The sequence below is a fragment of the Pleuronectes platessa genome, chromosome 4, assembly GCF_947347685.1.
Source record: "Pleuronectes platessa chromosome 4, fPlePla1.1, whole genome shotgun sequence".
Classification (NCBI taxonomy): Eukaryota; Metazoa; Chordata; class Actinopteri; order Pleuronectiformes; family Pleuronectidae; genus Pleuronectes; species Pleuronectes platessa.
In genome coordinates, this window is record NC_070629.1 from 17237292 (window position 1) to 17250668 (window position 13377).

The 13377-nt window shown below is 40.6% G+C and overlaps 2 protein-coding genes across 2 annotated transcripts; both read right to left on the reverse strand.

Annotated features, from left to right (window-relative positions):
- Nucleotides 1–660: 660 nt before the first annotated feature.
- Nucleotides 661–5217, reverse strand: plbd2 (phospholipase B domain containing 2). Its single transcript, XM_053420599.1, has 12 exons — nucleotides 4965–5217; nucleotides 4213–4306; nucleotides 3947–4105; nucleotides 3765–3865; nucleotides 3445–3659; nucleotides 2828–2922; nucleotides 2561–2721; nucleotides 2110–2205; nucleotides 1923–1994; nucleotides 1676–1828; nucleotides 1384–1546; nucleotides 661–1225 (listed from the first exon to the last, which is right to left on the reverse strand). Exons 1-12 carry the CDS (start codon nucleotides 5168–5170, stop codon nucleotides 1055–1057), a joined length of 1686 nt encoding a protein of 561 aa, XP_053276574.1. The 5' UTR covers nucleotides 5171–5217; the 3' UTR covers nucleotides 661–1054.
- A 112-nt stretch (nucleotides 5218–5329) lies between these two features.
- On the reverse strand, nucleotides 5330–12180 carry rbm19 (RNA binding motif protein 19). The gene is made up of 24 exons (XM_053420597.1): nucleotides 12025–12180; nucleotides 11690–11872; nucleotides 11467–11580; nucleotides 11218–11262; nucleotides 10618–10861; nucleotides 9811–10091; nucleotides 9651–9710; nucleotides 9459–9537; nucleotides 9277–9348; nucleotides 8804–9013; nucleotides 8584–8714; nucleotides 8352–8479; nucleotides 8160–8256; nucleotides 7932–8042; nucleotides 7638–7838; nucleotides 7474–7543; nucleotides 7194–7351; nucleotides 7053–7113; nucleotides 6802–6881; nucleotides 6654–6709; nucleotides 6247–6363; nucleotides 6044–6149; nucleotides 5773–5893; nucleotides 5330–5685 (listed from the first exon to the last, which is right to left on the reverse strand). The coding sequence occupies exons 1-24, from the start codon at nucleotides 12058–12060 to the stop codon at nucleotides 5600–5602; spliced, it is 2847 nt and encodes a 948-aa protein (XP_053276572.1). The 5' UTR covers nucleotides 12061–12180; the 3' UTR covers nucleotides 5330–5599.
- Between the last annotated feature and the right edge of the window lie 1197 nt (nucleotides 12181–13377).

A 13377-nucleotide genomic window follows, 5' to 3' on the forward strand; every position in this document is an offset into this window, starting at 1 on the left:
AGTACAACTTTTTGCACATTGCTGTATCACGTCCAGCAGATATGGAAGTTTTCTGTTATCAGCCATGTTTTCAAAGTCCTGTAGTTAGGCTGTAATCAGTGGTTATTACACTCCAGCAGTTTATGCAGTGCCTCTGCTACGCTGTAGATGGCAGCATACACACGCAGATCCGAGCGCTGCCCTGCTGGGATTGTTGTTAGACGTTGTTGCTGGACGCGACATGTCTGACTTCTCCTAGCTCAGTTTGATGGGGAGCTCCTGTGTGTAGGGAGTAGGCAGATCCAGGGTCTGTGTCTTGTCAGTGAAGCCCAGGATTGTGCACTCTCTGGATGTTGTGGAGAGAAGTCAGTCTGTTGTGGAGGGACCAGGCTGTGCTGTCAAGCCACACTCCTTTTACAATCCTCCTGATGACCTGGGAGGGATCGGCAAAATCGTATATAAAAGAATCCTAGTGGTGTTTTCACTAATGTGAAATTTAAAGGGAGTTTTTTTTTCCATCCAACAATGCATTTTTTCGAGTTTAGAGCAAAATTCAAAAATATGACTTACACATAATTCTGATTGAAAAAAGTTTTCTTTCTCCAAATATTCTACTATTGTTTCTTTTAATGTGTAAAATCTAACTGACAAGCATTACACAGACCAAGCATGACACAAATGTATATTTAAAAACGACAATTATCAGGGCACTGTTTATTTAGAAAATAGATCAACATCATCAACATCAGTGCTGATACTCCAAAGCATGTTGTGCTTCCACCTATCAAATACATTTCTAAACCAGCAGCTAGGCAGTTGTTTCATATTCACACATTTTGCATTAGAAATCAACATCTTAAAAACACAAAATCTGATATAATACACCATTTTAGTAAGATTGTGAGAATTATGGTTATGTTTCAAAGAGTTCAATACTGTAATTAAACAGGATTTGTCCTGTGTTCAGAAAAAACATAAAACAAAAGTATTGTTTCCCTTTTTCAAAACTTAAAACAGCACAGCTGACAGTTCTGTCCATGCTACTTGTACACATAGTATAATAACATAATAACAATTAGGAAGTCCAGCTAACTTTTATAGGCTTGAATGCCCAAGTATCAGGGTGACCCATGTGCATCAAGTCTTTGTAAGGGGAAGTGCTCCACTGGAAGGGTGGCACCTGGTCCCAGGTCGGCCCGCTCACTGCCACCATGCCATAGTCTTTATACATCTCGTAGGAGGTCATCTGCAGAGGAGCAAACACGTGCACGATAAGGGCACGCACAATACACCTGATTTAGCAAAGAGCTAATCACACACCAGTCACTTTAATTTAAGCTAAAAATGTACAAAAGATTCAGTACGCATAAAAGTAGAAAGCATTCAATATAATTAAATAAAAACCTTCATGTCAGTTCCCCCATGTGATCTCTGCCTTAAGGCACCAAAGGGATAGGTTCCATTCGCTGGGTTCAGGTCCGATCGAGCCGAGATCGCATTCTCTCCATTGCCAGGGGGATCACAGCCTTCACACTTAGATAATGGGTCTTCCTTGAAGTTGTTATACCTGGGGAGGGACACAGCATCTCACAAGTAAAATAAAATGTATTGTTAAAGTTTAACCGTATTTTGCGGATCAGTCCAGCAAATGACTGGAATGCTCCTCTCAAACCTGTGTTTAACACAAAGATCTTACCTCATGAGGCGAACCATTGAGTCCACATCTGTAACATCTGTCTGGTTTCTCCTGAATATCTGAGCCCGAGGACTCTGCTCCAGAGAGAACCAAGGGCCGAACTTCTCCACAAGCTCATTGCAGCCGCTGGCATTAAATATGGCCGGGTAGTATCTACAAAGAAGGATGAACGAACAAAACAAAAAATGTATTGTGAGAACATGCAACCACATTTACATAAAGAACAGTTTTTTAACTGGATACTTACGGTATGTTGAAACTGGCCCAATATCCTTTCTTCAGCAATTCCTCAGTTTTGTCAGCGTAAACAACAAGTCCCCTGTAGCATTACAAGAAGAGAAAAGCTTATTCTAAGTGAAGGAGTTGTCACAGCGTAACTAGATGTCTGCAGAAATACAGTATGTTTGATTTAAAGGTTGAATGCAAAGACTTACGGAATCTGCTCCAACACAACAAAGAGGTCCTCCTTGATATCAGTCATCCCCGGAGTAAAGTACTTATAGTCTACAATCATCCACTGATTGTTATACCTAGGAAATAAACAAACAACCACACATTGTGTCCAAACTGATTATCTTTCATTTATTTACTGTAATTGTAACTGACGTTGAATCAACTGACTCAGCAGATGACATCAAACATAGAGCATGATGACCCCATTATAGACGTATGAGACCACTGTACTTCCGGATTACAACTGGCCTTCTTCTACTTCCTTTACTCTCATCAATCCACACGTCTGTGTAAGTTTACATAACACTACATCTAATCTTGTCATCAGTGGGAATTTAAATAACAGAGGAGAGGATCACATCTGAACAAAGTGTTGTTAGTGCTGGTTAAAAGGTAACGCGAGCCCAATTCTTTCTGGTGTGTGAAACTCACGTTCCGCTGTTGTACTTGGTGAATATCTCGGCCCATGTCTTGCCAGTAACAGCCAGTCGGTTAGCCACAATGTTCCTCAGCCATTCCATGACGCTTCCTGTGGGCTGCACAAACTTCCAGAGAGCAGGGTTGCTGTTGCCGATGGTAGTTTCCAACGTAACCTGCAGACACAAGAACAAGAAAGTCCACCTTATAAAATAACATATTCAAATACTGAAATGTGTTATTTTACATGCATTACATTTGCCAAGCATAAGGAGTTCTCACCAAGCCGCTACTGAGGATATAAAAGTCATCTCCAGAGAAGATAGAACCAGGGTAGGATGAGAATGCCTGAATTCTCCCAAGAATAAAATAATTATCTGAAATTGAAAACGGAGCACGTTCAACAATATTCCCACATATATAAATAACAAAGCTGCAATGTTAGGAAAAACTGAAAAAATGCTGATTAAAAGATAGATGACATATTGGGAAAACATGTTTGCTCTTATGCCAAGAGTTATATTGAACTCTGTTGGTTGTTGGTCCAGGACTAACAACCAACATCTCTTAACCTCACTCCATTAACACATATCTTGATTGTTTAATCCTCACAAAAACCAAAGTCTGAAGAGAGAATGTTGTGGTTTTATGTCACAGACTGTTTCTGGTTGCCCGGACACCAATTGAGGAAGTCAGGATAGAGCCAAGCTAGAGGTTTCTTCTGTTTTTTATGCTGAGCTAAGCCACATATCTACTGAGTAGTCATGGGAGTGTAATTGATATTCTCCCCTAACACAAGAATGCATATAAGCATTTTTACAAACATTTTTAAATGTTCCTTTAATATAAATTAAAAAACTAAAACTAAAACCAGAGACAAAATCAAATCAGTAGAGTACCTAAAGGAGAGACTTTGAACTCAAACGTATATTTCTTCATAATACGGAGCATGGACTGGTAGGTGTTCCAGGTGTCATGTGACACCAGCAGATCCTTATTGTTTGGCAACAGCTTAATGAGAGCAGAGCAGGAACCCGATCCAAGAGGTCGCGTTTGGCTTGATTTGTTCAGAGCCGATTCCAAATCCTCAAGATCCCCGCCCAGCTGGAAGAGACTGGTCAGACAGAGAATCAGTGAAAATATGTGAGATATCAAGAAAAGGAAAAAACATGATAAAACATGTTTGATTAATACAAAGTGTTTCGATATAAGCACTAACAGGAAACCAAATGGATTGAAGGAGAGCGGCCCCGTTGGAAGGGACAGCTCGTCGTTGTAGCTATCCTCCAGACCTTTCAGCTGCAGCAGGGCCAGACGCACCTGACAAGAAAAACAAACACACACTGAAACAGATTGTCACTGGATTTAGGAGATTTTATCCATACTCCAAATGCTCAGTACCTGGTACCAGTACGGTGAGTTTGGATGCTCCTCTATCTGGTCCTGAACCCACTGCAGATTGGTTGTGATGAAAGCCTTAAGGCGCTCACAGTAACCCGCCTGACTCGTAAAGGGCCCACAGTAGTCCATCAGTGTGTTCATCCAGTGCTTGTAGATGAGCTACAGAAACATCGATAGCAATGCAGAACGAAGTGAGTAAACAGAACCTTTGGACTACATCTAAATGAAAGCACAATGACGGCAGGAGAGTGAGGGCTGATACCAACCTGAGATGTGACGGCAGCCTCCACTGCTCCAGCAGCATAGGCCTGGATACTGTCATTGTACTTACTGCTGGTCGTGACCTCCAAGAAAGACCAGCTGAAGAGAGAACATTGGAATCAGGACAAATGACAAAATATATGATCTTTGTGAAGATTTCAAATAGAAAATAAAAAATAAACTGCTGATGAGACATATCAGTATCGTTGTGTATGTTTTAGGGTGATGAAACATCATATTTTAAAGGAAAATCTCACATATTGGTTGTATTTAGCCTCTCCCTCTCTAAACACACACACTAAATAAATATTCATATATAATTGTAAAATAACAAGCCATAATCATTTCATAAATATACATGTATTGGTGACTTTCACATAAATATGGGTTTTGTTTTTTTGTTTGAGTGCATGAAAACTTATTTTACAGAATCAACAATTGAGAAAAAAATTATAATTTAAATTCTAGATATTTGGTAGCATTTGTGTTGTATTATTAATATATTTGATTATAAACATCTTAGGAAACATTGCCATTTTTTATAATGTGTATTAATCAGCCAACATGTCTGTATCACACTTTCTTAGTTTCTCCCCAATATCGGTTTAAGGCTTAAAAAACACATATCGGTCGAGGACTAGTGAGAAATGTGTGTCGGACATTTTACTTTGTTATAGTGAATTATAGACAAAACTAATAAAGCAAAAATAATTGATTGAAAAAACACGTCTGCCTCCACAGACCCAGTTCCCCTCACCCTGATGTTTGGATGTCATCAGTGAAGTTGGCCCAGGCTACAAAGTCCTTGTGAAAGCCGTCGACCACAGACAGCTCGCCGCTCTGCGTGTCGATCACCGCGGACTTGATCTCGGCTCGGACGCAAATTAAACACAACACGTAGAAAGCTACAGAAACTGAGCTGGAACACCCCACAGAAAACATCTTGTTTATCCTAGACGCCATGTTCACATGAGCCAAGTCACATGATGCTGCGGGGGTCTGGTCACCTGACTCTACTCAATAACGAGCCTTTCAAAATAAAATACTTCTTCCTGTGTTCTTTTTTCAAGTTATTTATGTCAGCCACAACAACACACCATGAGACATAAAGTAACAAACAGCTTTAAGATTATGAAGTAAAATTTTATATAAAAACTGACATCCCTCCGATTCATGTTGTTCATTCTATACAAAAACGTGTGTAATTTCAGAAATACAAAGATTTCAAATTTTAATCACAAAACTTTGATGAGCTGATCAATTTATGACCAGCGTCTTCTGCACATTTCTGTAAGGTCAATATTTCCTTTACAGTCCTATTCACAGAAAAACAAAGGAGCACTGGTCAGGATTGTGTCGCAGGTTTCACAGCCACAGAGATGTTCAGGGACCTCAGTCTTCTTCCCCTACCCCTTCAGTTTCCATTTTCCCCATTTCTTCCTCCAATGCTCCTGCCTTTCGCGGCTTTTTGGAGGCCACTGAAATGAGGAACAAATATGTTGTATGAAACAAAACGAGTATATTAATAACATCATTTCAGGGATATTCATTGTATGTAGATTTACCATGAAAGTGCTCGGCTGTTTTCCGTCTCAGTGTTTCCACAGTTTCCTCAGCATCAGCCCATTCCAGCACGAGGCGCCTCCCGTACAGATGGGTGCTGTGGCACAGGGCAGCAAATGCTTTCTATGGATAAAAAAAAGGCACATAGTATTTAAGATCATAGCATAATATTGTACAGCTTACTATACTGTAGAAATTGAGGGCTCTGTGTGCCCTAAACAGGCACCTTTAAGGCAATACCTTTTAGAACCTAAATTAAAATCACACACAAACCTTTGCATCCTGTTTCGTGAGGAAATCAACGAAGCCAAAGCCTCTATGTTTCCCTGTACCAGCTGCTTTTTTCGGTAGGCGGACCGTCTTCAGCTCTCCGAATGTACTGAGAGAACAGAGGCAAGAAATCAGAGCTTTAATGAATTATCTCCCTCTCAACCTTTCACTCATCGAACAAAAAAGCAGTAGTGTGTGACCCCTACCTGAAGAGTTCTCGAACTTCCCTGACACTGGCCTGGAAGGGAACATTGCGCACAAGGATCTTGGATCCGGTCGGCTTCTTCTCGAGTTGCTTCTTCTTTCTGGACCCCTCGGTCATCCTGCACATGGGGAAAAGTAGTAAATGGATAGCGACGACAGGAAAAGTTAACAAGACCCACAAAAGGTCACAATCAACATGTTCAAGTAATGAAAAGCTTTTACTTTTATGCACATTTCAGCCAATATTGATCTGATTCCACAAGAGGAGTTAACATGTCATAATGACACTGTAAACGCCTAAATACACTAGTTCCCAACAGTCCTGATTTACTACTTTACCTTTTTAACTACATTTTTACAAAACACGTGCAATTGCAGTTTTTATTGAACAATGTATATTAAATCTTACTTTGTGGCTCTCTCAGAAATCTTCAGCTCTAACGCGTGATCCTCCACAGAACAGTGCTGGAGGACGGTAGAGAACAAGAGAATGTACATAAAACCAGGTAGTGGAGAAAGGTTGATAAGCGTATCTAATGTGGAAATAGAGCTGGTACCTGCAGCTGCCTCAGGGCCTTCTGTGCTGCCTCTGCCGTCTGATACTGGACAAAGCCATAGCCCATGGACAACATATTTCCTGAGAGTCAGAACAAAGACACAGGAAGGTTAACTCACCAGCTGCTCTCCCTAAGCATGACAACATTCACAGAGAGGTAGATATCCCTTCTCACAGAGTGTTTTTCTCACCAATGAAACTCCAATAAATCAATATTCATTTTCAGATGAGGGATTCTATTTCTTTTTATACCTGATTTATCTTTCTTCTTGGAGATGGTGCAGGATGTTATCTTGCCACATTTGGAGAATGTCTACAACAGACGAATAAAAGATAAATAGCAGAGTTGTATTTATGAATAACAATATTGCATATTATTGAAATATGACCCACCTCCTGTAGCTTCTCCTCTGTTGTGCTGAAATTAAGATTCTTAATGAAAAGTGTGGAACCAGGAGCAGACTCCTCCTCTTCCTCCTCCTCCTCTTCTTCCTCCTCCTCCTTTTCCGCCTCCTTCTTGTCTTCTTTCACTGCTTCCTCTTTCTCTGGTACTTTGTTACAAAGATACAACACATATTTTAGATATCAATTATATATTTATCTCCTGCATGTTATAAAATACAAAATTTGAGAAGAGTGTGAAGTTTATGAGTCTGTGGTGGAGGGATTCTACCTGGTTCTGGTCTAGCTGCCACAAACACGCCGACAGGTGCCCACTCCAAGTAGAGCGGGACATGTTGAAACTGCAATAAGCATGAAATAAAAGTCTTCAGCGTCTCCTGTCAACACACACTGAATGGGCATCATATGCAGGTGAAACACAACACACACAAACACCTTGCTGTAGGCCAGCTTTGTAAAGCCTCGTTTAGCTTCAGTCGGCTCCAGGAACTCGATGATGGCGGTGAGGCCTGACGGTGGCAGCAGCACTCGACCCAAAGAGCCGTGAGGGGAGAAGAGTTCCTCCAGCTCCGATACAGAGACTCCAGTTGGAAGGTTTTTCACCAGGATCACCGTTTTACTCCTCTCTGCTGCAGCCTGGACACCGGGTGGGGGGCACAAACATGCAACAATATTAACCATAGCTACAAGAGTAAAGGCTCCATAAAGCAGTGAAGTAATGTTAAATACCTGACTGAAGGAATCCAAACAGACACTGTTGTCGAGTAGGAACTGTCTAGTCTCCTGGACGATTTGTGTTTCTCCCAGTGCCATTCTCACTGCAACACTTCCCTTGGCCTCCTGCAGGGGAGGGTAATAACCAGGGGGATGGATGCTTAATGTGTATTCTGCTTTCTAATGCACATGCTGTTATAACCATTGATATATAAAAAACAAATAGAATGCAGGTTCACACACATGGTCCAGAACTTGGCTTTTTGTGGTGTTGTATTTTTCAGCAATAGCATCTGCCACTGCACTTGTGCCGACGAACAGGGTGTTCCAATTGTGTGAACTGGAAAAGAAGCAGAAAGGTCATGAGCAACTTTAAAGAAAAACCACAAAGACGCAGGAAAGAAGCAGAGGATGAATTGGACCCGGGACGTTTACCTGGAACTTGAAGCTTTATTCTTAGCATCTTTTTGTCGTTTGTAAGTTGAAGAGCCAGGACCACCAGCATCTGAGGATTCAGCCTTTTCCTTCTTCACAGTGGAAGGAAGCAGGTGAAGCATCCTGCCCTAAAAGCAAGAGAGACAGAACCTCTTAAACCTGTACATCTACTATATCTAGAGGTACACATCTTCTAGGGTAGATATCTAAAAATATGTTAAAGATCAAATACCTGAAATATGTGTCCATCCAACTGAACAAGAGCTGTCACTGCATTCTCTGGTATCATGTAGGTGATGAAAGCAAATCCTTTAGGTTTCTTTGTCAGATTGTCGATAGGGAAGAGCACTTCAGATATTGGACCTGTAAAGATGTTAAAATTAGAATAACCTCGGAAAGGAGAGAACTCATTTTGCAGGGACAGGCTTGTGTGCGTGTTTTTTCTCTCTCACCATGTTTAGCAAACAGCTCATTGATCTCTTCCTCTGTGCAGGTGTAGGGCAGGTTTCTGACAAAAAGTCGACCGGACTCTGCAACGTCCTCCTCCTCCTCATCCTCCTTGAGCGTCCTGGTGAAGTTTCTGTCAATTTCCTTTTCCTTGTGGTCCCTCTTGCCCTTACCCTGATTACCATCGGTGCAGAACACCTCGATGTAACGCCCCCCTGAAATCACAGACACAATGTGTGACAGTTTAAGACAAGGGAGATGTAATGCAGACAAAATGTCATCACAACGGTCTCCGACATTTTCTTAATTAACAATATGTTTCTCTTTGTTGGTCAATTTGGAAATCAGGGACAAATGAGTATTCATTATTGTTAATACCAAATCTTAACAGCCAGCAGTGGAAGATATTTTGACCACCACCTGCTGTCATATCTCCAATGACATGCAGAAACATTATGTACAGTACAGAAATAAGTACCTATATAGTCTTTATTCTTCTTCAAGGCCTTTTTCACCTCTTCTTCAGAATGTAAGTCCACGTACACATAACCTGAAACACACATAAGCATCTGTGTTTATACAAGGGTCTGTATACAGTCTACATAGACACATACAGTACTGTCATCATCTAACATATTCAAACGTTTTCCAGTAACTTACCTGTTCTATTCCCGCTTTCGTTCTTCCCGATCCTGATGGCTGCAGGCTTCAGTGGGGTCATGAACTCTTTAATTTGTTGCTATTCACGTAACACATAAAAATACATATTTTAGTCTCTGAAATGTACTGAGCGTTTTTAAAGCAGAGCATCTTCACTGCACCTCTGAAATCCCAAAACTCGTGTTCAGTCACCTCTTTAACGTTGAAAGGAGCTCCTCTCAGCTTCACTGTGAACTCTGTCGATGGCTCCATCTGGAACAAACAGATGAGTGTGTTAACAAATACAAACTGAAAACACACCCTGTGCTGTCCTAAACCCTAATGTGTAACAATGGATTATTTCAACACTCACCTCCTGTGCGGCAGTTTTCTTGACCTTTTTCTGCTTCTTATCCTCAGTGGAAGCGGAGAGTTTGGTCTTGGAGCTAGTTTCTCTTTCACCACTTTCATAGGCACTGTCTGCATGCTGCACAGAACCAGGCTCCTCGTCTTCATCATCCCCTCCTTCATCATCATCATCCTCCTCCTCATCCTTCTCTACGCTCTCCTCCATGGCGTCGTCTATCTGTGCCACCTTCGACCGCAAGTAATCCATATCTGACAAACCAGACTTCAATGCTTCTTTAGTGGAACCTGAAGACAAAAACATGCCACTCGTATTTAATCCAGTCAATTCTATTTTTGCCTTCATCCTGTAACAATTTCTATAACTGCAATATGTAGAATTGTTGCAACCTTATTGGTACACTGCAATTGCACGTGTACAAGTTAAATTGTATTTTATTTAAGTATGTTTGTGTGAATGTTTGCTTTTACTATTTATGCATGGTAGATCATACTATAATATATATTATGTAATAATTCATCTCCTATATACATGGATATATTAATTCTTACACCTAGCTTTTTTCATTTTTTCATATCCCATAAATGTTGTTCCAGTTTGAGGGCTATATACTACAAAGTACATGGTTCACAAACACTGGCTCTTGGATCTGAACTTAGGAACGTTTCAAGAAGTTAAAGTAAAACTTGAAAGATAACTGGGACCTCGTTAATAGTAAATTTTCTTAGTATCTTGTAAACCCAGACTTTAGAGGATCCAGCTGCTTAACTGGGACCAAGCTTTAAGCTGTGTACGACAGGAAGTATTACCAACCTTCATTTTCATCATCTTCCTCTTGTTCTTCCTCCTCCTTCTCCTCCTCCTCTTCTTCATCCGACTGCTCTGAATCAAAGTTGAGGTAATCATCTGAAGCGACCTTCTTCTTGCCCTGAGCCTTTGTCTGTCCGCTGTCAGGAGGATCAGCTGTTTGCTGCAAAGTATCGTTCGCCCAGGTCGGTACTTGGCTTCGATTCTGATGAACTGACAGAAACTCCTTGAACACCTGGTCTTCTTCCAGCTGAGACGAGAATCAAATAAAAAAACAGCATGATCAAATAAACCAGGCAGATAGATGTATATTCGATTATGCAAGACTGATGCAGTATGAACCTGAGTTTTAAACATAAGAAAACTCTAATGCTGTAATCCCTCAAAGTAAGACATTCTCACACGTATATTATAAAGATAGGGACATGGACTAAAATAAGGGGGTATTTGATCAAAGAGAGTACTCATTGAAGTGACAGACACTGTATCTAATCACAATGCTACGTGCACATTTTGGTTGGGACCAAAAAGGATTCACATATCGGCCACAATTAGATTTTATATCACTAACAATAAACTCCAAATGTAGCTCCTGGATTTACTCACAATTCCAAGTGCTGGGTCGACTTCCTTTTTCTGTCCCTTCTTTTTCTGAAGACAGAAGTACAAAAGATGATATTAACTTAACATTATTCTCCACCAAGACAAATGAACACACCGTGGCTACAACAGATAATGACATAGAAAGACTATTTAGTATGATTAAAACGCAGGGTTGATTTTCCTCCTTGTTTCCCTCTGGAGATTATCGCAGAGATCCCGACTTGATGTGATCAAGTCAGTGTGTGCAGGTACCTTCTTGCTGTCAGTGTCTGCGGTCACAGAGGGTTTGTCCTGGCCTGATTTCTGCGTGTGTTTACTCCACGCTTTTGCCTTCGTGGGGTCTCCAAACGCTTTGCACATCTCCACCTGGAACAAACGGCAACCACGGGTTCACATGTGGAACAAACATTAACAACAACAACCACAACAGGAGGCGGAGGAGGAGGAGGAGGAGGAGGAGATGCTGACGTCTCACCGTGACTCTGGACATGTCAACGAAGCTCCTGTGGAAATGTTTCAGGGCTCCGTTCGCATCCTCTTCGGTTTTGAAGCCCACGAAGCCGAACTTGCGGAACTTCCCGTCCTTGGTGAACTTCAGAGCGCAGTCAGTGACGGTTCCGAAGTCCGCGAACATGGACCTGAACCTGTCCTCCTTCATCTGCACTCACAGAGAGAGAGAGAGAGAGAGAGAGAGAGAGAGAGAGAGAGAGAGAGAGAGAGACATACAGTTAACACAGAGTTAACAAATCTGCAGGTGGAAGCCACCAACATGCGGCTTTATGCTGAGAAACAACATGGCGAACAACTCACCCCGTTGGGAAGGTTTTTAACGATGAGTCTCGACATGGTTACAACACGTTTTAATCCAACTACACAAACAGAAGAGAAGCTTTGGAATAAATGTCAACAGACGAGCGTGGACTCGCTACCAGGTCGCCATGTTGAGAAGGAGGAGCTTCTTCTTCTTCGTGGTGTTAGTCTTATGGCGCACTACCGCCACCAACCGGTTTGGAGTGTGGCCCGGGATATCTAATCATACACTGTCTAAATGGAAAATAAATAAATAGTCTCAGTTAATTTAGTTTTTCTGAGATATTGAAAAAAAAAAAAGAAGATAAACCTTCTCTCCAACACTTTCATGTATATCTACATTTAACTATAATCCCTTCCCTCGGAATTATGCAGTCTTATACTGCATTGATATACTTTTCGTATGCTTGTTTTTAAGTTGTTAACTTTATCACTAAATGTTGTCCTCTATCAATATTGAATAAAATGTTCTTCCTTGTGTTAGTGCTTCTATAATTTAGGTGGGCTACACATTTGAGATACTTTTACTTGAGTATAATCACTCTTTTATCCTTTCTCTAAACTGCACTTCAATTCATTGGAGAAAATTGCATCACAAAATGATTTAACATACTTCTTACTTCACAGATTTTATACATTGTTAGCTCGTAATCATGATGCATTATTTTTGATTAACTTACCCAACAACACAAACAATAGTTACAGTCGGCTCCACCTCAACCAGCTACGACTGTGAAGTTGTACTCACATATAAAAGCACCCGTCAAAATAATTCAGTTATATTGTTAACAGTCACAGAGGCCAGTTTGTTTTCATGGTAATTGCATTAGTTACTTTAGAGTCCATGATTTAAAGCACTTTGAGTCATGCCTTGCTCAAAGGTCCAACACAAATACTATATAATAACATTTAGCTAAAAATAATTCAGTGACATTATTAAATCCCACATTTACTTGTAATGGAGTATTTTATTTCTCGCAGTATTGGCAGTTTCACTAAGAAAGGAATGGACATGATGATTTTGGGTTAACTTCAAGACCGAAGTAATCCCGACCTTATTCAGTCACTTATAATAACAATAATAGTAATTTTATAACAATGCTCAAAGACACTTAACATAGGATTATAAAAAGAAGCAGAGAAAGCAGATAATAGTGAATAACTATAAAGTATACAATACAGCCACACATTACAATATAAGATACATTTCATAATCAAACATTTTAATTCTAAACAAATCTCAGGAGCAAAAATCTGCAACAGTGTATTGAATGGGTCCCAGAGTGAATCTGTGACCGGTTTTCCCTCACAGGTTAATCCGGCTCTGTAAGTTAAGTGCTCATGACTACTTGT